We start from the raw sequence: 24,977 nt of genomic DNA, 5'->3' as shown, positions 1-24,977 counted from the left end.
TGTGTCACTGCTTTTAGCCATCCGCGGCTTTTGATTCTGTAAGCTTCTTTGGTGGCTTGTTGCTGAGGTAGGCACACATTGCATGCAGCAGTACAGTATGTGGTAATCTGTGAGGCTGGGCGCTGACAGCCTATTGAGCGCTGAGGGCTCTCAGTAAGCCTATTTCATGTAGGAATGTGGTTAAGATAGGGTCTTTTGCAGTCAGCGCCATCACACAATGCACAGCCCCAAGACTCTGTACCATCAGCTGCAACAGAGGTTTGGTAGACATACACATACAGTGAACCAACAATGAATAAAATAATAATGAAGCAGCAAACAGGCTGGGAGAAAGAGAGCAGGGAAAGGAAGAAGAGTTAGAAAAAAGACAGAGAAACAGGTGGAGGAGAAGAGTGACTGTCCTCCCTGCTCCTCTCTGTCATTGAGAGGACAGTAAAACCTGGCCTGTAATGAGATAACAGCACCTGTCTGTCCTCCCCTGCTCCTCTCCTCTCCTCTCCTCCTTCAGACGGCTCAACCAGGACAGATGATTTGAAAGAGCTCCAACAGCTTTTCTAAGCAGCTGTCATGCATTTATAAAAAAATCACCTTGTCTCTGGTATGCAACAAAACATGTTCCATAAATTGCTCCCTATAATTCATCGAGCAACAGAAAAATGCTTGGTGAGGAAATCAAACTGTTGCCTCCGGGGTGGAGGTGAAACCATCCAATACCGGTTATCGGCTTTTAGGTAATGTTTTGATGAAGTCCTGTACTCAGATCAATACAGAGAGCTGTTTCACAATGCCACTGTCTGTGATGATAAACTGCAGCCCGGCTGAAAACTCACACTGACTGTCACTGAGTAGTGCACACCTTAGCAGCAAATAACAGGTTGTAATCATAACATCATAACACTTGCAACTGATAGAAGACTGCTTGCGTTATTGAGTATGCTTACATACTGCAGATGCAAAGGGTGCATGGTAATAATTGTGAATGAACTGAATACACATTTCAATGGCTTGAACACACACACACACACACATATATATATATATATACATATATATATATATGTATGTATGTATATGCAATAATCTGCCATAGCTTCTGTATTGTACAGTTTTTTCAGATGCATGACCCCCCTCTCTGCCACAACACAACACCACTGTTGCTATGGGATCAAAAAGATGGGGATGGATGCTGCGATGGTCACTTACATAGGTGGACTGCACTCTCTGCCAGTGTCCCAGCCCACAGCAATACATCAAGACATCCAGTTGGGGGAAGAGGAGGGGACAGGCAGACAGAGCCTCCGGAGTGGGTCGTTTCAGGCCAGGCTCACACACAAGATCCTCATGGCACAGGTGATCTACCTGATCGCCAGCTCATCTGGGAGTTTGGGGATCCCCCCAAAAAGAAAACTGAATCAATCTCTTGTGTCCGCAGGTTTTAGCAGGAGAGGACGACCTAGTGGTTTAGCGGCTGGTGGTCCCTCTAACAAGTTCTGTCCAGAGACGTCTCACAGCCTCTTCAAAGTCCTGCACTCTAAATCCTAAATCCAAGGACTGTCCCGGAGACTGAGGAGTGTGTGAGTGTGAGGTTCGAATGTCTTCTTGTGTTAAGGTGCATGTGTGCTCACCTCATCTCAAAAGAAGGGGTGGTTCATTCATCCGCCATCCTTTATTTACCCTCCAACTACCACATCTCACCCCTTTCACCGTCCCGACTCGCGCTGTCGAAGAGGCTCCCCCTCCAGCCTCCCCCGAGCTTAAGCCCCCCGTATGGTCTTGTTACAAAAACTAAATGTCATTTTCTTCCCTGTGTGTGTGTCTCTCTGTGCTCTATAGTTTCTCAGAATGATCCAGTCAGAGCTCTCGCATCACTCCACATCTGTCTATCCCTGTCTATCCCTCTCTCTCAAGCCTAACCTGGGAGTCCAGATTCAGAGATTTTTTGGCTCTGTGCTTTTTCTTTCTTCCTCCTCAAAAATCCAGCTCTATAGCTCCTCCTCCAGTATCTCTCCCTCTCACTTCACCATGCTGCTTCCCTCCCTCAAGGGTCCTCACTCTCATCAGGGGCGTTCCTGCTTACCTGAGTCACTCTTTGCACTCCTGTTGTGACTGTGTAAACACGTGCATGTGTGTGTGTGTGTATGTGTGTGTGTGTGGAGGCTGCAGCTGAAGCTCACCGCTCTCCCTCTCTCTCTGTTGCCATGCTAGAGCAGGTAACATTCGGCTAGCGCAGGAGACACACAGCCTGAATTCAAATGCGCCTCCAGCCTCTCAGATGTACAAAGCCTCCACCCCTCCTTAACAGCAAGCCCCCCTCCTCCTCCTCCCTCTGTCATCTCTCTATCTGTCCTCTCTTCTTTTCTTCTCTCCGCTATCTCATTCTCCTCATCTTTGTCCACAATGTCTGCTCCCTCTCCCTCCGCTGTTGCTTCCTTTTATGTCATTTCTCCTCTCTGCCGCGCTCTCACTTGTTTTTCGTGTTACCTTGAGAGTGGGTTGAGGAAACAATGAGGATAATCCTGCTTCTGTTCAATGCTGCAAAAATTCTCCCTCTTATGAAGCTAAATTTCATTCTATAATTAGAATCCAGAGACCTTATTTTCCTCCTGTCCATTCAGATCATTTCACTCTGTTTCCAAAAGAAAAGTGTCTATCATTTTTTAGACTAAATTTCAATCTTTTTTTCAGATAAAGTATATTCCAAGATATGCTATTATCCTCAATAAGTAGTAGATCTTAAACAAGACTAAGAATTACAGCAACGCAAGTGGCTCTTTGAGGCTGTACTAACATCAGCATGCTAATGTAAGGTTTAGAAGTTAAGTTGATTCATATATTTGAGTTAACATATTTGTTTCCAGTTATTTACATATTTATATATATATATTAGCATCTTTAAAACAGTTATAATAATCTCCTGAATCAACCTCTGTGGTTTTCCTCACATTTACCTCAGTCTAAGTCCTTATAGCCTCTGATTGGTTAGTTCAGCCACATGTCAATTAGAAACAAGGAGGTGTTGTTGTTGTGAAGTTGATGAAGTGTGGAGAAGAGTAAAGTGCTGCTTAAGAAAGTTATGTGTCTCCATCCTGCTGTTTCTTTTCATTTAGAGCGATCACACATATCTACATATTGAACCCTCATGTTACACTAACATGCTCACAGTGACAATGCTAACATGCTGATGTTAAGCGGGTGTAATGGGCTAACACGCTAAGTAGTTTAGCATTTGCTAATTAGCACTAAACATAAAATAAAGCTGGCTGATGGGAATGTCATGTGTTTTGCAGGTATATGGTCATTAGAAAAGGCACTGACCAACAAAGTAGAAGACAAATTGAAATGTTGACCTCATGATGAAAAATTAAGGGATTAAGTTATTAAAATTTATCCAGAGGGGGACATGAATGTTTGTACTAAATTTCATGGTAATCTATCCGATCATTGTTAATACATCTCACTCAAAACCACAAATGTGAACCTCATGGTGGCCCCAGATGAAAAGTCAGGGGATCACCAAAATCAGTACAATTCATCCTCTGGGGACCATGAAGATCTGGACCAGTTTCCATGGCAATCTGTCTGATAGTTGTTGAGATATTTCAGTCTGAACCAAAGTGGTGGACTGACAGACTGACATTGTACATCCTGAAAGCCATGCCACTAGTGTGGCTAGAAATGATAACACATTGAAATAAATATGATTGAGGATTCTCCACCAGATGTAAGAAAAGTTATAAGAATACATTTTTTTTAATATTCAGAAAATGTTTACAGAATTCCGTTGGTGGTTTCTTCGATGGGTGTTTTCTGCTTGGAAAATTTGGACTCATCACCTCAGCATTTCTCAAATCCTGGCTACCACTCTGGCATCTGTATCTTCAAAAAAGAAAGAATAAGGCAGGTTGCCGTTAAGCTGATACGCCAGATGGTTTGTTGCACAGAACCATCTGAGAAGTCATCCATGGAAACTGTTTGGAAAAGGGCAGGCACTTTCAAAAAATACTTGGCAGGTGATTGGATGAACCATCAATCTATCACCATCTATCAACTTGCCAGGCAGCTGGATTTGTGATACCGATTGGTCCGAACCACCAGTGTTTTGGACGCAGGTGCATAACTTAAAGCCTGACGAGATGGATTTTCGCGTGATCCCATCATGTCGTGATCCCGCGATTCCAGCTGCCTCACAAGGTAAGGTTGCCATACTATAATAAAGAAAACTTTTACTTGGTTTTGTTGTGATTTCAACACAACTTACAATAGCACTGGCAGATTTTTTCACCATTTAAAGAAAATTAGACTTTAAAGTCTCAATTGCAGCCAAAAATGTCTTGATTAGGATGAGATTACAGCAGTGAAAATGCTGAATATGAAGTTAAAACTGGTTGACTTAATCCAAAGCTTCTCTCAGCATGCATGACAGGTTCATTTGATGAAAAAAAGAAAGAAATGAAAGCGTCTGCCTCACAGCACTCTTCATAGTTTAACGTGGATCTTACAGACTCAGTTAAAGAGGAATGGATGCAGTCTGTTGCTTTTTCCTTTGATCATTCAGAGCATTCAGCTTATGTCACAGGAATAAAAAAAAAAGCTCCCCAGCCTGTCAACATGACGCACTGTAAAATGGCCACAATATCTCGAGCTGCACTAATGCTTTCTTGCCGATTATAGTATGAATTATTAAGGAGTGGGATGATCATGGCTGTGGGGAAATTAAGGGAAGTTAATTTTAGTTTTCACACTAGTAAATGAAAGCAGGCCAGCTCTGGTCCCTCATTGTGAATTACAGTTGCTTGTCTTCTGTCACTCCATGTGTATATCATTAATAGTGTCTCTTACAAATCTTCCCTCTCAGTGTGGCAATGCATTTCGAACTGATATAAATTTCTGTCTGATATTAACTGAATTTATGACCACGGATGCAGTATGACGTTTGCTGCTATTTTTCAAGTTCCTTCATTTTTTCTTTTTTCTGGGAGAGACAGGAACCACCGGTTTGGCAATTCCCTTAAACACTTTGTCCCGCAGCCCTGGCTCATCCATCAGACGGACAAAGACCAAGTGCTCCATGGGGTATGATTCTGTCAGACTTGTCCTGGTGGAGGACTGCCGATTATACACCAGCGTCTCTCTGTGGTGTCACTTTGGCATTCTGCATTGATACACACACACACATACACCAAGGTTGCCATCCAGTGAGTAATATGGCCATGGAATCACATAAACCATGACACTGTCTGTGCCACAGGCGAAAGACGAGGGTGAGATGCTAATTTGCAACAAACCAAGGGCAAACCAAGGAGTTGGAAGCAGCAAGAAAAAGCAAAATTATCTATTGGTTCTGTGATTTGCTAAAGAAGAAAATTGCAAGAGTAATCATGAGAGAGTGTGCATTTACCATATCCAAGAGATAAATTAAAGAAAAAAACCTGAATAAATAAGTGGAAAAATAACTGCAGATGTTTCCATACAGATGCATGAGGAGTCACTAAAGGAAGATAAAGATGACAATGGCCAAATGATCCAAGATATGGGAGATTTTGGACTGATCTGGCAGCTTGTGGTGGTTCAACACCTTACTAAGACACTTGAGGTTGTTTTTCTCTGAATTTGTCGCCCATTTGTATGTGAGCCTACATGCAACAAGTGTTATTTTTCTCGGGAGGACAGGCTCCTTACATGCTACAACAGTACGGTATGATTGGCTGCATCATGACAGAAATCCTGTGGTCATCACTGAGGGCAATTCTGTTGAGACAGTAAGTGGCATAGAAACACGTTCGGGGTAAGCCAGAGAGAGGTTACACAATATGTCAACTACCAATGCTCATATACTAACTTAAAGCAGTATTAACTGATTCTTTTGCAACTTTTTGCTACAGAACAAGCTGTAAAATTAACATATTATCACTTATGATGTTGATATGATGAACATGTTGCTTATTTACACAACATTAGCATTCATTTGAGGTTTTGTCTCCATTAACTGCTGAGTGAAATATCTGGCTCTTTAATGTCTACATGCTACACTGTGTTCACCAGGTAGTCGCCAACTTTGATTTTTAATATAAAAATATTGACTAGTGCAGCTTTAACCCACTTGTATTCAGTATGTTTACACCACAGTTAAAATAAAGATATTTATTTAATATGGTTAAGGTTATTTGAAATGGTTTTGAATCTTTTATATACAATATATTTGTATGTTTGTTCAACAATTTTTTTGTATTATGCTGTACAAATGTGGTATGGATAAAAAAAAAGTAGCAGATAGACATAAAATCTGGTATCAATAAATACTAAATGAATTCATACAAAAACAAAAACAATTGGTCTATACTGAAGCTGACACAGCTCTCCTCTTTTTTGAGAGAATCATTTTTTACACTTTGATTCGGATGAATGGGCTTTCAATACATTTGAAGCCATTACAATTCAAAACCTCATCATCAGTACCAGCGCGATGCTTCTCTGATGCTACTACATACACATAAATACACCAACTGTTCAACCATCCACAATCAAAGCGGATCTTTTCATTAGCGACAGAATGTGCCACTCCTCCTCAAAACATGCTCTGACTGCCGAATATCTTCAGCTTGGTCAGGAATGTAAAGTAGATAAATGTCAGGCTCACCAGCGCATTTTTCATTGCATACAACACAGGTGTTTCATAACCAAACACAACAATCAGAGCCACCCGAATTATAAAGAAAGGAAGATCCTGCAGAGCAACTCCTGCAAAAGACAACAAGGAGTTGTTAGGAGTGATGACCACGCGGAGAGTGGACAGGAAAGCGAGGATGTAGATGGGGAACACCCAGACTGAGTAGAAGACCAGTGGCTCTCCTGCCACTCTCACCATCTCCACAGTGTCTAGCCAGAACAGGAAACTATCCACAAAAACCTCTGACCTTCCATCCCTCCTCCACAGGAAGCCCATAGGGCCAGAGTAGTATCGGGGGCGCGAGGATGAGGAGTACAGGTAGGCGGTGCTGGATGCTCGTGAGCTGAATGCTGACCGGCTGGGCGAGCCATTGAAGTCCTGCCATCTGCCTGAGGCGCTGCCGTTCCTGGTCTCTGGATGGCCGTGGGTCAGACCGTTCTGGCCTTCATCAGATTGCAGCTGGCTTGATATGGTGGTCACCTGTTCCAGGTGGGTGAGGGTGAGACCTGCCATATCGAGGTCATGATCCAAGCTGTCTACTGCAAATGACGAGAGCATACAAAACACCAGCTGTCATACTGCACATATAATATACATGTATATACATTTAGCATAACCATAACCCTTGTCCTTGTCCTTAGTCTTAGTGACTGTTGTCAGTGTATGTATGTTGTGTTATGGTCACCTCTGTTAATTCACGAGTTGTGTAATGTTATTTCTCATGAAATATCATGAGAAATAACAATATCAACCTGAAACATATTTTAGCATCTTAAGCAGTCTAACAATAAGCTTTTTTCTACAGGAGATATTTTGACATATCACAGGAAAAGCACAGGTGTTACTAATCACATTAACGATGACTATTCCTTTCAAGTGTCTTAGTAAGCCATGACAGTGTGACAGTGAGCCAGCATGCACGATACCACGACCCTGAAATTGAAGCAGCTAAATAGAATTATAATATACATATATATAAATAATAATAAAATTTTATTATTAGCACCTTTTCTTACTGTGACGTGTCAAAACGTCTTCTGTGAAAAGTGTTTCTCTGCTAGCTGTAATGTTGCTCTCTAACATGCATACAGTGCACCTACAGTGACAAAGAATGGCCAAATAATCAACTGCTCAACCACCCAAGATTTGTTTTACGCTCTGTAATGATAACTGAAGGTTTCAGTTTTTAAAAAAAGTTTTTAAAAAAAAGAAATAAAGGAATACAAATGTGACGTATTTCTAGTTAATTTTTGGGTTAGCTATTGTTTTAGCACTACCTTTTTCACCTTTTAGCAGCTTTTTTGTGATCTTCTGACTACAAATTTGTAGTAGAAAAAGTTGCAGTAAACTCAGTAAACTGAAAATTAGATTTATAGATGCAACAGTACAGAGGCATTAGGGTGCTGCTTTGGGGGCTTTTGGAGGTTAATTTTTGGAGTTTTGGTTATTTTGAAATGGTGCAGTAGGATTGTATTAGAGAGGCACATAAACTTTACATTCTGACTAATAAATATTTAGAAATGGACTTTTAGTAGTTGATTTTTAGTTCTTGCAACTAACACTTATTTTCATTATCAATTAATCTGACAAATATTTTCTCAAAAGTCTACTATCTTAGTCTATTCAATTTACCGTCATATATGACAAGATAGGCAACAAATCACATTTGAGAAGCTGGAATCAGAAAAAGTCCAGGATTGTTTCTTGAAAAATAACTCAAACGATTCATCTCTTATTAAAATAATTGCTGATTAATTTTCAGACAATCGACTACTTGTTTTAGCTCTAAAATCTAGTCTAAAGTCTAGTTTTAAAGAATGCAACAATCTATGTCAGTTCAAAGCCCTGAGCATGCACTATGAAAAACATAGTTACATTTTTAATCATGTCAGTAAGTTTAAGCCTTACATTGTCCAACGAGCCTGCAGGGTCGAATCCTCTCAATGACATCCACACAGATGAGAGAGAAAAGCACCAAGGAAACGGGTAGCTCAGTGAAATGGTCAAACCTGTGTCCTCCGTCCACCTGCACCTACAGCACAACACATAATAAGTAAAAATTAACAAGAGAAAGAATTGATCTGCCACTTGGAAATCATGAAGGATGAAGCAGGAAGAAATGAAATTGAAACTCTTCATTATGGCATTTGGCTGGACTGAGAAAGAAGAGCTCCTGCATTCTAAATTTTATGATTTTCTTACCCCAAGATTAAGAAATATTAGGTGTATTAATATGTCTTTGTGGTCAGATGCTCTTATTTATATCCTTGCTTGTCTAAGAATAAAACAGATAAGAGCACAGTGTAACATATGAGTAAACATTCCCATCTTTTTAGAGTGGTGGATGGTATTCAAGTTTGGGTTAATGGCCAACCTGTTATATTAACTGTGGGTTACTGAATACCCCGGACAGAGCGTAAAGTCTTGTGACGGGGGATTTCTCTTGTAATTGTAATGGTGCTAAAGTCCTTCTCAGCACATGAGAAAATATTTGGATGCAACTTAAAGAAATGACCCTCAAGAGACTGAAGAAAACTGGTGACAAGCAATCTCTTTCCGTCTCTGTGGTGCAATGTGCCGCGTCAACCGTCACTCAGTGAATAATTATAGCGCTCTAAACACATTCTCTTACACAAGGGAGACATGAAACAAGCTTGTGCCACAAATGGACTGTTTACAACAAATATGCCTGTTCAAGGGCCCCGTCGGAGCATGACAAAACAAAACATCAACAGGTGCTCCTCGGTGACAAGAACGATCACTCTTGATGATACTACCTTGGAGGCGGCTATTAAAATAGCAAAGCATGGTAATGTACACAGGATGAGATACGCCAACGCTGTCGGTCTCCTGGAAAACAAAATAAGTATTTTAGATCACATTTGAATAATGATCATCTCAGTGTGATGAATAACTGAAAAGTACTGATGCTATTCTCAATGTATATACTGCAGTTTATCATGTCATTTTGTGGCTTCCATTGTTACATTGATGGAAAGTTACTAAATACATTTACTGAAGTACTGTGCTTAAGTACAGTTATGTGCAAGTATTGCCCCTTTCTACTTTCTACTCTCCACACTATATTTATCTTATATCTATAGTTGCTTTGTAGATTACGATTACACATACAAAATATGATTCATTTACAAAATATGCATTAATAAGATTAAACTACTCAAGAAATACAAAGTAATTAAAATTATGACCATATTAACCAGCTACAATGTTCACTCCAGGGGCCAGTTTGCATCATGAGTACTTTTACCGTTGATATATAAAGTATATTTTTATACTTAAAAGTCTCAGTATTTCTTCCACCACTTCATTGCTATATCACAGTTTTTCTCCTTGTCAAGTTCATTTTATATTTACAACCCAAAATCAACTTTTTGCCTAAAACGGCTATCTGTGCCATCTTAGATTTGATTTGTTTGAGGTAAGATCCCTTATCTGGAACATGCAGATTCTTTTATCACTGTGAAAATAATTGAGCTGTTTCTTAGCAACCGTACTTACCACTGTGTGATCTCTGTGATGAACCTGCGCTGCTGGAGGATCACATATTTAAGAGGAACCCACACCAGCAGGGTCACAGAGGTCACGTAGGCGATAGAGGTCGCTACCACAAGCCAGTAAGCTGTTAGATCCCAGCCTTTCACCTCTCGTATGAGGCTGGCAAACCTCTCCATGATCACAAATATTGGCACGATCAGGGCCGCAAACTGCAGCACCTCATACAGGATGAGCTTGACTGTCTTCCCCGAGGGCATGGTCCCCGAACACCAGTTGCTGTTCTGAACTTGGAGCTAAAGACTTTGACAATCATCTGCTGCAAAAGCATCCAGTTGAGCGGTTGGACTCTGCACACTGACATTGCTTACACTGCACTGGAGGCTGTATTCTTTTATTGCTGAGGTAACGAGGTGGTCATGCTGGCCTTTTTATGAGCTTGCAAAGACGAGCACTCCCATCCCATAATTTCAAGGAGAAAATTACACTCAGCGTCCAGCTGAACTGTACACATATTCTGAAAGATAAAATACATATATTGAGACTCATGTCTGTTTTATCAGGTGTTTTTCAAGATGAGCAAAATGATAAAAGAAAAACAGAAACGTAAGCCTCAGAGTTGAGTTGGTGTTATGATTGCAGCAAAAATTTAAAACATAACAAGAAACTAAACAGTTATTTATAAATTGATAAATCCCTTCCACAGTGACATGCTCGATGGCTGCTAAGCAAAACTGTCTTGCCTTCCTCTTCTGTTGTTCACACTTCACATTCCTCCATCTGTCCTTATTGGATCTTGTACACACTGATCTCCATCTAGTGGTAAGGTAGAGGACAGTTTTTTAAAGCGTTCAAATTTTCACTGTTTCTCTGTAACACTGAATATTGATGAAATAAATTGGCCACAATTGCAGTTAAAGTTCAAGAGTTTCAAGTCTGTCTTAAAACAACAGTCAGGTGCCCAAATGAACATTTAAATAGGTTTTTCTTGCCATACTCATTCCTCTTGTTCATACTGGTCATTAGAAAATCCCTTCATAATGCACTTATAATGCTAGTGATGAAGGCCAAAATCCACAAGCTTCCCTCTGTGCAAAAATGTATTTAAAGGTTTATCTGAAGCAAATATGAACCTTCAGATTCCATCTAAAATCCGTCTAAATGAGTCAAATCAAGTAGATATCTTTCAACATTTCAGTCTTTTTAGTGTCAAAGTCCCTCTTTTTGTTACCATACTTTCACCGCAGCTCAACAGAGAAACACAAAGAGGGAATTTGATGCTAAAAAGACTGTAAATGTGGCAGATATCCATTTGATATGACTAACTCAGACTGCTGAAGTCTCATATAAGCTTCAGATAATCTTTTAAATGCATTTTTGCACAAAATGACTGTGTGGACACACTGTGGATTTTGGCCTCCATCACTTATACTAAAAGCGCATTTGAAGGGGATCTTTTAATAGGCAGCGTGAACAGGAGGAATGATTACAGCGAGGAAAACCTCTTTCAGCACGTGACTGTTGTTTTGAGATAGACTTCAGAATTTTGAACCTATCTTTTAACACTCAAAACCTTGTCTAATCTTTTTCATCAGGACGGTGCGGGAGCGGTTTGAGCAGACTGGACCGACAGTGTTGTCAACATGAGCAAACAACGTTTTGTTTATTTAAGTTTTCTCCATAAAAATGTCTTGTCATGCTGTATTTTTATTCCTCAATAAAGTACATTTTAAAACAAATTATTAAATAACTAGTAAGATATACTTTGGATACATTTTGTACCATGAATTGTGCATATGATATTTTGATGTCTATATATATACTTTGCTCTCTGTCATGTTTTCCATTTGTCTGATGAAAAACATCAAAAACATTGCTTTCTTCAGTCGAATACATTTTTTGGGAGCTGAAATCCGCCGCGCAGACACTCACATCCTCAGTCACAGTTTTTTCTCTCTCAACATGAGCAAACAATCCCACAACTGTCATTATGTTTTTGGTGTAAGAAAATTACTTGACATAACCTTTTGCAGCTGAGCCTCACCTACATTTACACCAGTAAGAAATGCTGACAAAAACACAAATTCAGAAATCTCTAGTGTGAAATAACCAAAGGTGTTCTACCTTAGACAGAAAATAGTGAGTTCACAAAGGACCTCATCATAAAAACAAAGTGTCCAATTTCATCTACAGAGTTCCCTAAAAAGCACATGAATCAAGGAAAACAACGGCATACATATTATTCTGTACATTTGGCCTGGTTTTATTGTGAATACCAATTAATAAGTATGGTTAAAAGAATACATACAAACAGCAGGGTACAAGTTTAGACAGAACCTTTACAATAATGATGTTGGTTTAAAACTTAAAAACAGGCAGCATCTCAATCCTGTACAATAAAGTTACATCAGAGCTGCAGTGGTGCAACGAGATGTTAGATTTTAAATGTCGTGTGATGATTAACTGGCTCCTGGTCCCGTGGTCCCCAGAATAGCTGCTACTTTGATATTTTTGACCCTCTTTATATTCGACAGATTCGTATTATTTCACTGTAGCATTTAGTTGAAGGCAGCGAAATAGGATTCCTTGTCTTGGAAATCAACTTATTAAATGCTAAAATCAAGCTCTGAAGGATAAAACGGCCTCTTGTTTGCAAAGTCCTGGTTACTGAGCTTAAATTGAGGGCTGTTTTATATTCTTAAGGCGGCACAGGGATGGCAAGGAGTAGAACATTTGAAACAGAAGATCTCAAGAGAAACTAAAATGACACAGATTTTAAGTTAGATCAACACACCAATATGCCCTGCAATTGGAAGAAATTATTTAAAACTGCTTCATATCTCCTTCATTTAGTTTCAGTCAATATTATACAACAGATAAATTATTTTTCATCAGGTTTTTGCAACCCAATCAGTATTTGCAAACATGACCTCTTTCCCAAAGACCTTTAAACATGTCGATGCAATATGAGCAACTGAGAACTAAGAGTATCAAAAAGGTGCTTTCATCAAGCATCATTTTCTAATGAATAACACAATATGAAAAGAAGACTTTATAAAAGCTTTGATCATGAATGCTTGAAATAAGAGTCACTGTTAACTTAGACAGACATTGGGAAAGAGGTGTCTACAAATCCCAACTGCGGGATCATAGAAACCTTACTTCATCTCTGCCTCAGGTAGAATTTGTTTTAGTGTTAACATAGCTCTGAGAACGGACAGGTTTTGAAATGCGTGGGGAGGTTCGATCAGTTTTCACATTACCATTTGAGCCTACAGTACAATAAGCATGTATCAAACACAGAGAGAATAGTCCATGTTCTCATGTGAGCGATTTAAATATACAACTAAGATGGGCAGAATATCACATATTCCGCTTTTCTTTGAATACATACATCCTGCACTGCTTCTCCATTTAAAATAGCATAACAATAATCAAAAACATAAATTAAAATGCACTACAAAAACATAGTATTCATTTTTCAACACTGACTAAGGAGATGCTTTAAAAGACACTGGGGGGGGGGTGTGTTCAAAGAGTTCGCCCCCTTAGTAGCCAAGACTGTGGTACGAGTCTGTTAGTGCAGCCCCACAATGGAGACAGAGCGAGCCCCGTGTCCACCAACGAGGATCCAGAACTGCTCGTTTTCAAAAGGAGGACTCTGCAGTATGAAGTCAATCATGTAAAAAAAAAAAATAAAAAAAGAAAGAAAGAAAGAAAAACAATCTTGTTCTCTGACATGTGAACATTTTTTCACTTTGTTCTCTTTGGCTTTTACACCTTTAATTCATCAGAGACGTCATAACTGCAGAGTCCACCTTTAAGGCTGAAACACCTGGGAGCAGCGCTAACACACAGACCACCCATGAGGTCATCATGTGGCTTCACTACTAGTTCAGTACAGTATATACAAGAGTCATGTGCATGCTTAATTTCCTCTTGCTTCTTTTCCCTCCAAAAAAAAAAAGTGTCTTCAGTTTTCAGTACTTCTAAAAGTTGACAACATATACAGAATGTAGTAGCCTAACGTTTTCAGCGTTGCTAAAAGTCCTTTTCCTCGTTTAAAAAAAAAAAAAAAAAAAAAAAAAAAGGTGAATGCGAGTCGACGCCCCTTTTTTTGTGACGTGATTAGCTGTAGTTATGTAAGTGGGTGAGAAGGCTGTTGTGAATTTCTCTCCGTGTTAGTGTGTGAGTGAAGGTGAGGTGTGAAGGTCACGTACTTCAGAGGATGTGTGAACCAACCGGTGCAACTGTGTTTGTGTGCATTTTCACTGCTGTACACCTGCCTGTAGTGTGACTGAATACCGTGTGTGTAGCTCCAGTGTGCGTGCTGAGGGTGGCGTGAGGGGAATGCTTGTATATTTCACACTTGATCAAATAGTAATCGGACAAATATTCTGTGATTAGTTTTAAGTGGCTACAATTACACTTGTTATTTATTTTTTAATAGTCTTATGATAAAAAGGAAGTAATTAATAAAAATTGACAATGCTCATATTGCTATGACATCTAGTTTTAGAAGTGATCAGGCACGAGTGATGTCAAAAACATAAATAAGTGCAACTGAGGATGAAAGTGCAGCTGAGAGCTCCTCCACATCTTTACATCTGAATCGTGTAAAGACATGGAGGAGAAGAGTGAGAATGAAGAAACATAATCAAATACAGTCCTAAAAGAAAGTTGTGGCCATTTTCAGACCATACTGTGATCACTTCTAAACCTAGAAGGACAAGTGTAACTGTATATTTAACCTTATATCTGCCTGATAAAACAATGCAAAGTATGCCAGGTATCAATGTCAGTCTCCTCTATCTTCATTTTTTCCATTCATCTGGTGTTCGATGATAAAAGAAATTATAAAACACAATCAAAGAAATGGAAAGAATGATTTACAACCACTATTTGATCAGGTCTGGTGTGTGTGTGTGCGCGTTTGTGAGTGTCTGCGTGAGGATAACGGTGAGCTCGGGTGGCCCTATAGCAAGGCCTTTTCTGAGTAGGGGGCCTGTGGGGCTTCTGAGGAAGGTGCTATGCTCTGGCCAGAGGGGGTACTGTAGTTTGGCGTCTGCGTCATGCCTGCGGGATTTGTGCCAGGGGCGGGGCCAGGGGCGCTGGCGGCGTTCTGGTAGGAGTGAATATCTGCTGGGGCCATGCTGCCCGGGGCTGCAGTGTAGGCTGGCGGCTGGCCCATGTACATATGGACATCACTATGGAAAAGAAAGAAACGAGAGTAAATACCACACTACAGTCAGGTGGAATCATAAATACTGTAAATACAAATAATGGCTGGCATAAATATAAACAACAGAGTCATGTCATACTCACAAAAATAAATCGCTTCTCTACGGTTTTTGAGTTCTAGTAGTTACTGTCAGTATAACTCAACACTTCCTAGATGCTTCAAATAAAAGGCCGACGAAGGACATCTTTAGGAAGTGTTGCATTTCATTGATTTATTAGAGAAAAAAAAGTGGTGAGTATAACACGACTGAGATAATTAGTGCTGTGTAATTTACATTATATCAAATTTATCAAGACAACCGGTAAACATGGCAGAAGCTTTGAGTTTTCATTATAAGAAAACAGCATCAACAAAAAAAAGACAAGAAAGCAGGGAGGCTTTTCATTAAATATATGAAATATACTTATAAAACAGGAGGAAATACATAGAATACAAGGTATGTAAACAATTAAAAAAGTAAATGAGCATTTTGTTGCTGTTTTAAGTTGGGCAGACTCTCTTTTCTTCCTCGTTAAATAGGACACAGAGGAGAGTGAGTGAATTCTGAAACTTCAAAGAAAAGAAAACCACAAAGTTTGATAATGTTGGCAGCTTTCTAATGCACATTAGTGTTCCAGGAAAACAAGCCTCTAGCATGTGTGGAGCTCACCTGGGGGCTGGCTGGCCAGGCATTGGGGTTCCAGCTTGAAGCTGCTCCATGGGAACAGTGTAACCCTGCACCGCGGTACCGCTCATGGCGTACGAACCTGATGCAGGCTGGCCAGGGTAGACCTGCGGTCACAAACATGTACAGAGCAGTGTTGATGAGGGGGTGAGGTCAACAGCAATTTAGAGTAGAATGGGGAAAATAACAGGTGGATAACAAAGGTGCATTTCTGTAAACCACTTAGTTTTCTTCTCTTTTCACTTCCAACGTGTTGCTACATTACTCAAACGGAGAAAAGTTCATTTAAAGTCTCTCTACAACAATGAGACTGTAATTCATGGGTGCCTGAAGTCAAACATGCTGATTTAAAAAGGTAATGGTAAATTTGAACTGGGAGAACTGTGAGAGAACTGGGCAGTCAATGTTTTTTTCCCGCTCATCTTAACTCCAATCAACATCAAGATAGTTTCAGTGAGATTTGTAGATATCAGCTTTAATCTCATTAGAGCTCAAAGACATTTAGTTAATAGCATTCATAACCGCCCTCAACAGCAACTGCAGCAAAAACTGCACCTTTTATACTTAAGATAATTTGTACACATCCAGGATTTTGCACACAAGCTTCACTCAAAACATTCACACATTTGGAAACCTTATTCCTACGGTGGAAACTTTTCTGCTAGTCGAGGTAACATTTTTCGTATCCGCACGGGCAAAAAATATCACTGTCGCAGGGTCACATCTATGACGAGTTGACTTCACCTGTTGTGCTGCGTTGGCAGGCTGCTGCATGTAGTACTGCTGGCTCTGCAGCTTGGCGTACATAGCGTAGACTGGATCTTCGTTCATCAGCTTGGCATACAAAGACAGAGCTTCCATCACCTTGACATTCAGCTCTGACAGCTCTGAGTGCTTCCTGATGTTGCAAATCCACACACACACACATACACAGATGTTTACTGAAAACTGTATTTAATGAACACTTGAAGTACAAATGTTTTAGGTTAAAATTCTTCACTTTTTTTTATCTTTTAACATTCTGTAGTAGCAAAACATGTCATGATGTACCTGTCTATATCCTCCAACTTCTGGTCAATGAGTGGTCCCATTTGATTGCAGGCACCTGATCAATAAAAAGAATTAGTTAATGATGTCATCTCTAGTCAACATTAGTCCAATTTTACAGGAACAAAAAAAAAAAAAGCCAGATTTGTCTCTCGAGAGTTTACCTTCCAACTGTAATAACTCAACGCTGTCTGACTGGTTGTCTGTAGGATCCGCACTCTGGATCATCTGCAGTAGCTGGTCCATTTTGTCCTGGAAAGGTTTCAACAAAGTTTATGTGATGACACTCTCCACATGCATGTGTTATTTTCTGTCGTTATGTAAAGAGAAAAATCTCCAGGGTCATTTATTTTCCAAAACAGAAAACCGATTTTGAGTCTGTTGCTATGCAGTTTATGAGTAGATGACATTTCTGAAATGGCAGAGCCTATTTTGGAACAAACTCTTAATTAATTAATACGCAGTGACATGTTAATGAGGCTGAACAAGCTTAGAAAACACACAGCGGGGAACTTACCTCGTCTATATATACAGGCTCTTGCTCAGGCTCTATGGTCTCCACCTGGATGTCCTCGCTGAACTGTACCGACTTCTTCTCTGTCTTCACTGTGGATTTCCGAGCAACGGCGGATGCGGCAACAGCAAAACAACGTAACAGTAGTAATCAGTTAAACACACGTAAGAGGTCAGGATGTGCTGACTCGATTATTATTTGCCCAGAACATTGTACAAGATATCAGACCAAAATAAAAGTAACTATCTGATAAAAGTTAATGTTGCGAGAAGTAGCAACACATAACAGTAGCCGCGGCATTTGGCTGTTGTCCTCATGCTAGCTATGTGGAGGTATTTTTCACAAACGGAGAAAAAAAAAAAGGCAGGATGGAAGTGATCATTATGAGTTTTTTGAAGGTCAGAAGCAGCATCGGAAGTTTCAACATCACAAACTAAATAAAACACTTGCAGAGGCTTTATGCAAAAGAATATGACAAAAAGCTACAAGCAAAAAGAGATAAGAAGAAGAGTCTGCTAGAGCAACAAGCATGTATGAGAAGAGAAAAGTGTGAAATCTATCATCCTGGATGACCATCCCAAAGCACATGAATTCCTTCCAAAACACTTAAGAAACAATTTACAGTTTTTACAACTGGAATCTGGAGCTCAAACGTCCTATATTATGAGAACACCTGAAAGCAAAACTGGATAGATGTTTTGCTTCGGAAAAAAAGAGAGACGTCCCAGGCTTAACAGATTTGTAGCGGCACGCAGTAGAATCCTTTGAGGCAGCAATAAGGAGATGTTAAATGCATAGTAAATCAAAAAGAGCAAGCGAATGTCAGTATATGTAACTGTGCCAAGAACATGCAAGCTGCATATAAATGGCTTATTAAAAGCTGAGAAGATATTTAGAAGGAATAAAAATAATTCACATCAGATCGGTGACAGTATATCTAAAACTGTGGTAAATAAGTTGTATTAACACATCTCTAATAAGAGGAAAGTTCATGCAGGGTTGTTGTTTACTATATGTGTGACTCATATATTCTTTTGTAGTTCCCACCCTAAGATCAATACAGCAATATTGCTAATGGACTAAATGGACTGTCAAAGAACTGCAGATAACATAAGTGGATAAAGTGTATGTGTATGTGTGTGTGTGTGTGTGTGTACTCACTCATCTCAGGCTCTGCAGTGAGGTCAGCAGTGACAAAGTTAGAGGGGAACAGCCCCACGCCCTGGTATGTTTCCCCTTTCCACCAGTTGGGGTCACTGAAATAAGAAGGAAATCCAAACTCAGATATGAACAGAAACTACGGTTCATCTTTTACCAAATGGATTTGAATCGTTGTCTTTTTATATGTGATAATGTAATACTCGAGGAGCATTTTTCTTTTGAACTGGTAGATTCAGTGCTCTGCTGAAGGGCATTTTAACAAAGAACAGTCAGCCACCTCAGAGCGCCAACTAACTGCTCTAAATCCTCTCAGTTATTTGACAAATCCTTGTTTGCAGCGTGTACTTATTACTACTTATTTGTTTGTGCGTGCGTAGAAAAGTTCACCTATCGTCCAAGATAGTGATGATTTCTCCTGATTTGAAAGTGAGTTCATTGTCCTCTGCGGCCTCGAAGTCGTAGATGGCGCGGACTTTTCTGCCGTCGGACTTGTGTGAGGAGAGCAGACTGGAGGTGCTGGGGTAGAGGCTTGACAGGGAGGTCTGGGGCTGCTGACGTTGCTCCTTCAGTGACAGCTCAATAGCTGCAAAACAAAAGACACGGATATGTGTGACTGTGTTTGCGCCCTTGGAAGACTTTGCTGAACATCTGCAATTCATTAATCCAGTGTAATGTGTGTTTTTTACACACTATTAATAAAAGAGCTGCATGCATGTTTCAAGGACTATGTCTCTTTGAATACATTTCTCTACTGATGGCTTAAGACTGCAGAACTAGTATAAGTGTTTTGGTTATGTGCAAAAATAGTCACGCTACCACAAACTAGTAATTTCCTGCCCAGAGGTTTCTTTTTTTACCTTTGGCCAGGTCTTCTTCTTCTTTTTTGTTTGTTGAGGTGGAGGGATCCTTTGCCACTAAAGCAGGGCTTGCTTTTGCTTGCTCTGCAGCCTATAAAAAAAAAAAGAAAAAAAAAAAAAAAGATTACCACATACTTTTCAGCAAGTCATGATTTAGAAGAATAGTAGGATGTCTTCTTGTTTAACCCCAAATTCTCTGATTAAATAAAAACAATAAAAAATACTTCATATCATTTAAAATCAAATATTCTAAAGCTCCCAAAGTCCCCGATCCATTCAGCCATGCAAATCTACCTGCGACCCCACAGCAGGGAAAGTGACACCCTGCTCACGTAGGTTTTTGATCATGGCTGAGATCAAACTGAGTTGGGGATCATTGCGGAAGTCCTCTGCCCACTCCACCATCAGTGCCTTCAGCTTCTCACATACTTTGGGGTGGCCCTGGGGTAACAAACATAAAAAAAAAGCAGCACTTCATGAGAACAAGAACCTGGAGGCAGCATGGCCTAATTTCAAGTAATCAGAAATAACTAATTAGGTTTATCTAGGTAACACACTACATGAAAGTGACCACATACCTTGTTTAAGACGTTACTGACTTCACTGGCGAATTCTCTGGAGCACACCTCCAAGTGGAATATCTTCCCACAGTTTGAGACACAAGCACCAAGGAGCTGTGAGGGCAAAAAGTGCAACTTTGCTAATTAATTTATAACAAAATGTGGAAAAAATGTAGCAGCTTTTAGGATATAACTTATCACAGAATAAGCTTGGTTACTCCATTAGCTGACATTTCACCTTCATGAACTGAAGCAATTCGTTATACCAAATGTGGCTGTTTGTTTACAGTCTGCTTACAGTCAGTGCCTGCATGGCCACGTGGGGATCCTTGTGGTTCACTCTTCTCATTATGGAGCGGAGGCATTCTTTAGGCCTGCGACAGATTAGTAGAAATCAATGGTTTGTAGAGATGAAACTGCTTAACAAGCACCAAACAACAATCCAGGTATGTCAAGTAAAATATGTCACTAGAGAAGTTCTTTATGAAAATGAAGGCATCGATATTTGTCTTTGAATTCCTGCTTGTACACTCGTGTGCGTCCGGCTGAATATGAACACAGTTAACTAACCCAGTGCGTGACTGCCCTATCTTATCACATATGTCCAGAATGAGGCCCCAGTCCTCAGCTGTGTTCATCTCACTGGTTGCTTTCTCTGTGGGAAAGAAACACAACAACTGGTGTAAGCAGAAAGGTTAAAACTTGCATAAGCACAATTTTTGTGACTTTATCTTTAGAGACAGAGATTAAAAGGAGAGGTCAAGATCCTCCTCAGATCAGAAATGATTAAGTTTCAAGAAAGTCTGTGAAAACAACATCAATATTGTGTATAGTATGCACACTTATACATCAGTATAAACATTAGAGATAATAACAATACACAAGCCCTGCAGTAAATACCAATGTGGTAAAGCTCATAATGTTCACTTTGTGTTGAGTGTTGAAGGTGTTGAGTCAAGTTAACTATTTGAGGCTGCAAATGTACTGTTAAGAAAAATATAGTGATTTGTGTCTTTCATTCAGTGTTGGTTTCTCTTTGCAATTGCAAGTTTCCCGCTTGTCAAATTACACATAGTGTTTAGAGCAGCAATTCAGGCAACTTTCTGGCATCTGTTGCAAGCAGCCTCATATTGTCATAAAAATGGACTGATAAAATGGTGATTCTCAGATCTCTTACTAAGTTAATATCAAGTACTTTTCAACGTACTACATATATTCTACATATATTTGGCTGCCTTTGCGACTACGAGGTACAGTCATCACTCCTTGAATTGCTTTTGCATCAGTTACAAACACTGCAAAATGAGGATTTATGACAAAGGCAAAATATCGAAAATAATTATATATATATATATATATATATATATATATATATATATATATACACACACACACATACACACACACCAAGACAAATACAGGATGTTGTTGTTAATGTTGAAACTCTTTTAGAGCGCTGTTGATTTAACTTTATGGACATTATGGAGCTCCAGGTACTTGTCAGGTGCGCTCCTCGGGAGAAACATCAGAAGTCAAAAAAAGCTCTGAAAGAAGTGTCAGAAATCTCCTTTTTATGAAATTACATGGCTGAGCACAAAGACAGACGTTTCGACACAGATGCCTTGTTCCTATGCCGAATGTGCTGCATTTATGCTGAAACGTCTGTCTTTGTGCTCAGCTATGTATTTTAATAAAAAGAGAGATTTCTGACACATCTTTCAGAGTGCTAAAGCTTTTTGACTTCTAATATTTAGTCCACCCTGATTTATATAAACAGATGCTGATGCATCAGTCACAAACAATGCAACATTGTTTTGTGGCTAGGGCAAAATCTAAAAATAATATATACCACAAAAACTGCAATTGAAAAGAAAAACTGTCACAAGTAACCAAGTAAAATGATCAGCAACACTGCCAAAAAGATACCTGAAGGCATTTTTATTAAGGTAATTACCACTGACACTGAAATAACACCTGACAGTTCTATCATACACATTATAAGCTTTACCAAAGTAGCATTTAGAGTCAGCATTGATGGTTATAGTGTTGTATTGCATAATGTCAGTGAGGTGTTTGTGTACTTTGTCCACCCCCGTGCACTGTAGGTTACATGTTAATAAAGTGGTTAACCACCTGACACAGAAAAAAGACAAGATAGGAAACACAGCGTGACATTATGGTTTCACACTCAACCACATCCTCTTTCACTTCCAGTAATGGTGAATATGAGGCTCATTAGATTGGTTATACAGCAGTTGAAGGCAAATAACCGCCTGTGGACCAAATCTGGCCCTCCAACAAAAATATTTGGCCCCATAACGAAACCTGAAGTTTTCCCTCTTATAGATGACATCAAATCTTTTACCTGACTCTTCCTAAATCTACAGTAGATAACGATGTAAACACAAAGCTCATGTAAATCCTAATAAATATGACCTTGAACTTACCAGATGAATAACACAGGTAAACAACATAATTTGGTCGATCTGAGCAGAACAGGTTTGTGTCAGTAACAGCACTTTGAAGTCACGAAGCGGCCTACTTTTTATTGTGTGTGGATAAGTTATCAATTACATTTCTTTTTTCATAGTGTGACACAGAGGATATTTTCATGTTTATGAGTATTTTTTTTTTTTTGCCACATGAGTATTAATATAAGCTGCTGTCACTATAGCAGCCCTCACTTCCTGATAGGAATTATGACAAATGCCCTGAGATACAACCCTAAAACTGTTTTATTAACCAATATTGTTCTTGAATGGATTAAAATAAATGAATAAACACAACATTTGGCTGCTACTAGCCATTATTTTCATTATTGATTAATACATTTATTGTTTTCTCGATTAATTGATTAATTGTTTGGTCCATAAAATATCAGAATATGGTGAAAAATGTCAACCAAATGCTTTCCAAAGCCAAAAGTGATGTCCTCTAGTGTCTTGTTTTGTCCACAACCCGAAGATATTCAATTTATTATCATAGAAGACTTTAAAAAAACAGATATTATTCACATTATATAAACTGGAATCAGATAATTTCTTAAAAAATGACTCAAAAGGAGTTGGCCATTGATGACTGAACCTAATTGCTGACTCCTGATTAAGGGAGGGTAATGCAATAATGAGGGAGAAGGCTAGTTAGCGAGCTACTTCAATTAGCGGATGACAACATCAATATCCCACGTTTATTATCGGTTAACCGAACCAAGAAAACGAAAAACTATAAGATACACATGATGTGACTTCAAACATTAATATTACATGTGTGGTTTACTTTTCAAATGGCGCAAACTGTGAACGTTTTCAAGGCTTTTGGATGCTATCCGCCAACTAGCTGCTCATAAGGATGCGAGCTAACGTTAGTTAGCTGAGATAGCTGGCGTACGATTCACAACAAACTACACGTATTCACCAACAATTAACATGAAGCGAAGCATGTCAGTTAATCAGTCCGGAGTGCAAGTCAGCTATAACGCTAAAAACATCAGCATCACAGCTCCAGAGGCTAACTAAAAAGGCTAAACACAAACAAAGCTGACTGATCACAGCTACTTCAGCTAGCCTCCAGCTCTGATTACTCACCAACATCTTGGTCAAATGGGTTGGTCGCGAAGAGTGGCATTGCTGGTGTTTTGACAGCAACAGATGTCGCCTTCCCCTGTTATTTTCTTTCCCCGCTGTGGTTTATTTCATGCGATAAAAATGCATAGTAACGGCAAACTTCATGAATGTCAAATGTAAGCTGCCCCCGGACTATATTCTACACAGTCACTGCTTCGCTAGACGGCAACAAGCGAGGCATTCTGGGTAATGGAAGCAGATTGTCCGGTGTCAAATAAACTGCTGACACCAGACACAAATTGACATTCACAGTCATACACCTGTTAATATGTCTGACTTTACTGCACACTGCAGAAAATGAACCGCGAGCTACAAATTGTCTTTGCAGTATAAATAAATAAATATATAAATAAATACAACATGTCATCATCAGGTGATGGTGGTCATGTGACCAGGGGCGGATTTAGTGATTTGGGGGCCCCAAGCAAACTCTGTCTTGCTTTATTTTCACCCTTTCTCTAACTAAATGTTGGTATTGGCAGTGGTAGAAGAAGTACTCAAAACTTCTTTCTTAAGTAAAATTATTAATAGGACATGGTAAAAATACTGTGAAAAGTCCTGCATTCAATTTTTCACTTAAAGGACCAGTATGTAGAATTTAGTGGCATCTATGGGGCAGACTTGGCAGAAATGTAATACAATATTCATAAGTATGTTTTAATCAGTGTATAATCCCTTGAAAATAAGAATCATGTGTTTTCATTACCTTAGAATGAGCACTTTATATCTACACAGGGAGCAGGTCTTCTTCTACGGAGCTCGCCATGTTGTAGCCCAGAGTGGAAAAACCAAACACTGGCTCTGCAACCTCACTGCTAGATGCCACTAAATCCTACACACTGGTCCTTTAACCTCTGATCGGGCTTGATTTTTTTTTTCCTAGGACGGCTAAGTCATGACCCAACATACTCTGCCTCTGATTGGCTCACCTTGATATTCTGAGCCTAATCCTAATCAATCTCACTCCTCATGCCTAAACCTAACCAACCCAGCCAACAAAGGTAACAAGCACTAGCCAATCAGAGGCAGAGCAGGGCGGGCCATGACTTCACCATCCTGGCAAAATAAAAATTGGCCTAACCAGGCACCCCAATTTTGTGCACAAACCTGAAAATAATATACCAAAAAT

General features: G+C 39.5%; 2 protein-coding genes and 1 long non-coding RNA gene across 4 annotated transcripts; 1 reads left to right on the top strand and 2 right to left on the bottom strand.

Moving 5' to 3' along the window:
• The first annotated feature begins 3,819 nt into the window (after positions 1-3,819).
• On the top strand, positions 3,820-7,022 carry LOC137194403 (uncharacterized). 2 transcript variants are annotated; one of them, XR_010930961.1, is made up of 3 exons: positions 3,820-4,191; positions 4,986-5,073; positions 6,935-7,022. It is a non-coding gene; the product is annotated as an uncharacterized lncRNA (long non-coding RNA). The 2 variants fall into 2 exon arrangements; XR_010930960.1 differs by having other exon boundaries at positions 3,822-4,191; positions 4,982-5,073.
• tmem236 (transmembrane protein 236) lies at positions 5,972-10,674 on the bottom strand. The gene is made up of 4 exons (XM_067606276.1): positions 10,187-10,674; positions 9,445-9,517; positions 8,576-8,699; positions 5,972-7,206 (listed from the first exon to the last, which is right to left on the bottom strand). Exons 1-4 carry the CDS (start codon positions 10,438-10,440, stop codon positions 6,566-6,568), a joined length of 1,092 nt encoding a protein of 363 aa, XP_067462377.1. The 5' UTR covers positions 10,441-10,674; the 3' UTR covers positions 5,972-6,565.
• A 1,743-nt stretch (positions 10,675-12,417) lies between these two features.
• stam (signal transducing adaptor molecule (SH3 domain and ITAM motif) 1) lies at positions 12,418-24,043 on the bottom strand. Its single transcript, XM_067606274.1, has 14 exons — positions 23,810-24,043; positions 20,796-20,880; positions 20,524-20,599; positions 20,244-20,339; positions 19,960-20,106; positions 19,666-19,756; positions 19,196-19,391; positions 18,809-18,903; positions 17,651-17,739; positions 17,298-17,385; positions 17,137-17,191; positions 16,831-16,984; positions 16,072-16,193; positions 12,418-15,387 (listed from the first exon to the last, which is right to left on the bottom strand). Exons 1-14 carry the CDS (start codon positions 23,847-23,849, stop codon positions 15,156-15,158), a joined length of 1,566 nt encoding a protein of 521 aa, XP_067462375.1. The 5' UTR covers positions 23,850-24,043; the 3' UTR covers positions 12,418-15,155.
• Between the last annotated feature and the right edge of the window lie 934 nt (positions 24,044-24,977).

Source organism: Thunnus thynnus, chromosome 12 (assembly GCF_963924715.1).
Source record: "Thunnus thynnus chromosome 12, fThuThy2.1, whole genome shotgun sequence".
Lineage (NCBI taxonomy): Eukaryota > Metazoa > Chordata > Actinopteri > Scombriformes > Scombridae > Thunnus > Thunnus thynnus.
This window is presented reverse-complemented; position numbering and strand designations above follow the sequence as displayed.

What these genes read in the sequence shown, in the direction of transcription:
- tmem236 (XM_067606276.1), bottom strand. Translation starts at nt 10,440, where the DNA reads ATGCCCTCGGGGAAGACAGTCAAGCTCATCCTGTATGAGGTGCTGCAG. An exon ending in TTTTAATAGCCGCCTCCAAG is followed by an intron (nt 8,700 to 9,444) that starts GTAGTATCATCA and finishes GTTGTGCTGTAG; the next exon opens with GTGCAGGTGGACGGAGGACA. An exon ending in CTGCAGGCTCGTTGGACAAT is followed by an intron (nt 7,207 to 8,575) that starts GTAAGGCTTAAA and finishes CGTCATTTGCAG; the next exon opens with TAGACAGCTTGGATCATGAC.
- stam (XM_067606274.1), bottom strand. Translation starts at nt 23,849, where the DNA reads ATGCCACTCTTCGCGACCAACCCATTTGACCAAGATGTTG. An exon ending in AGCCTGTATATATAGACGAG is followed by an intron (nt 17,386 to 17,650) that starts GTAAGTTCCCCG and finishes AAACCTTTCCAG; the next exon opens with GACAAAATGGACCAGCTACT. An exon ending in CTGCCAACGCAGCACAACAG is followed by an intron (nt 16,194 to 16,830) that starts GTGAAGTCAACT and finishes TTGTGACCGCAG; the next exon opens with GTCTACCCTGGCCAGCCTGC.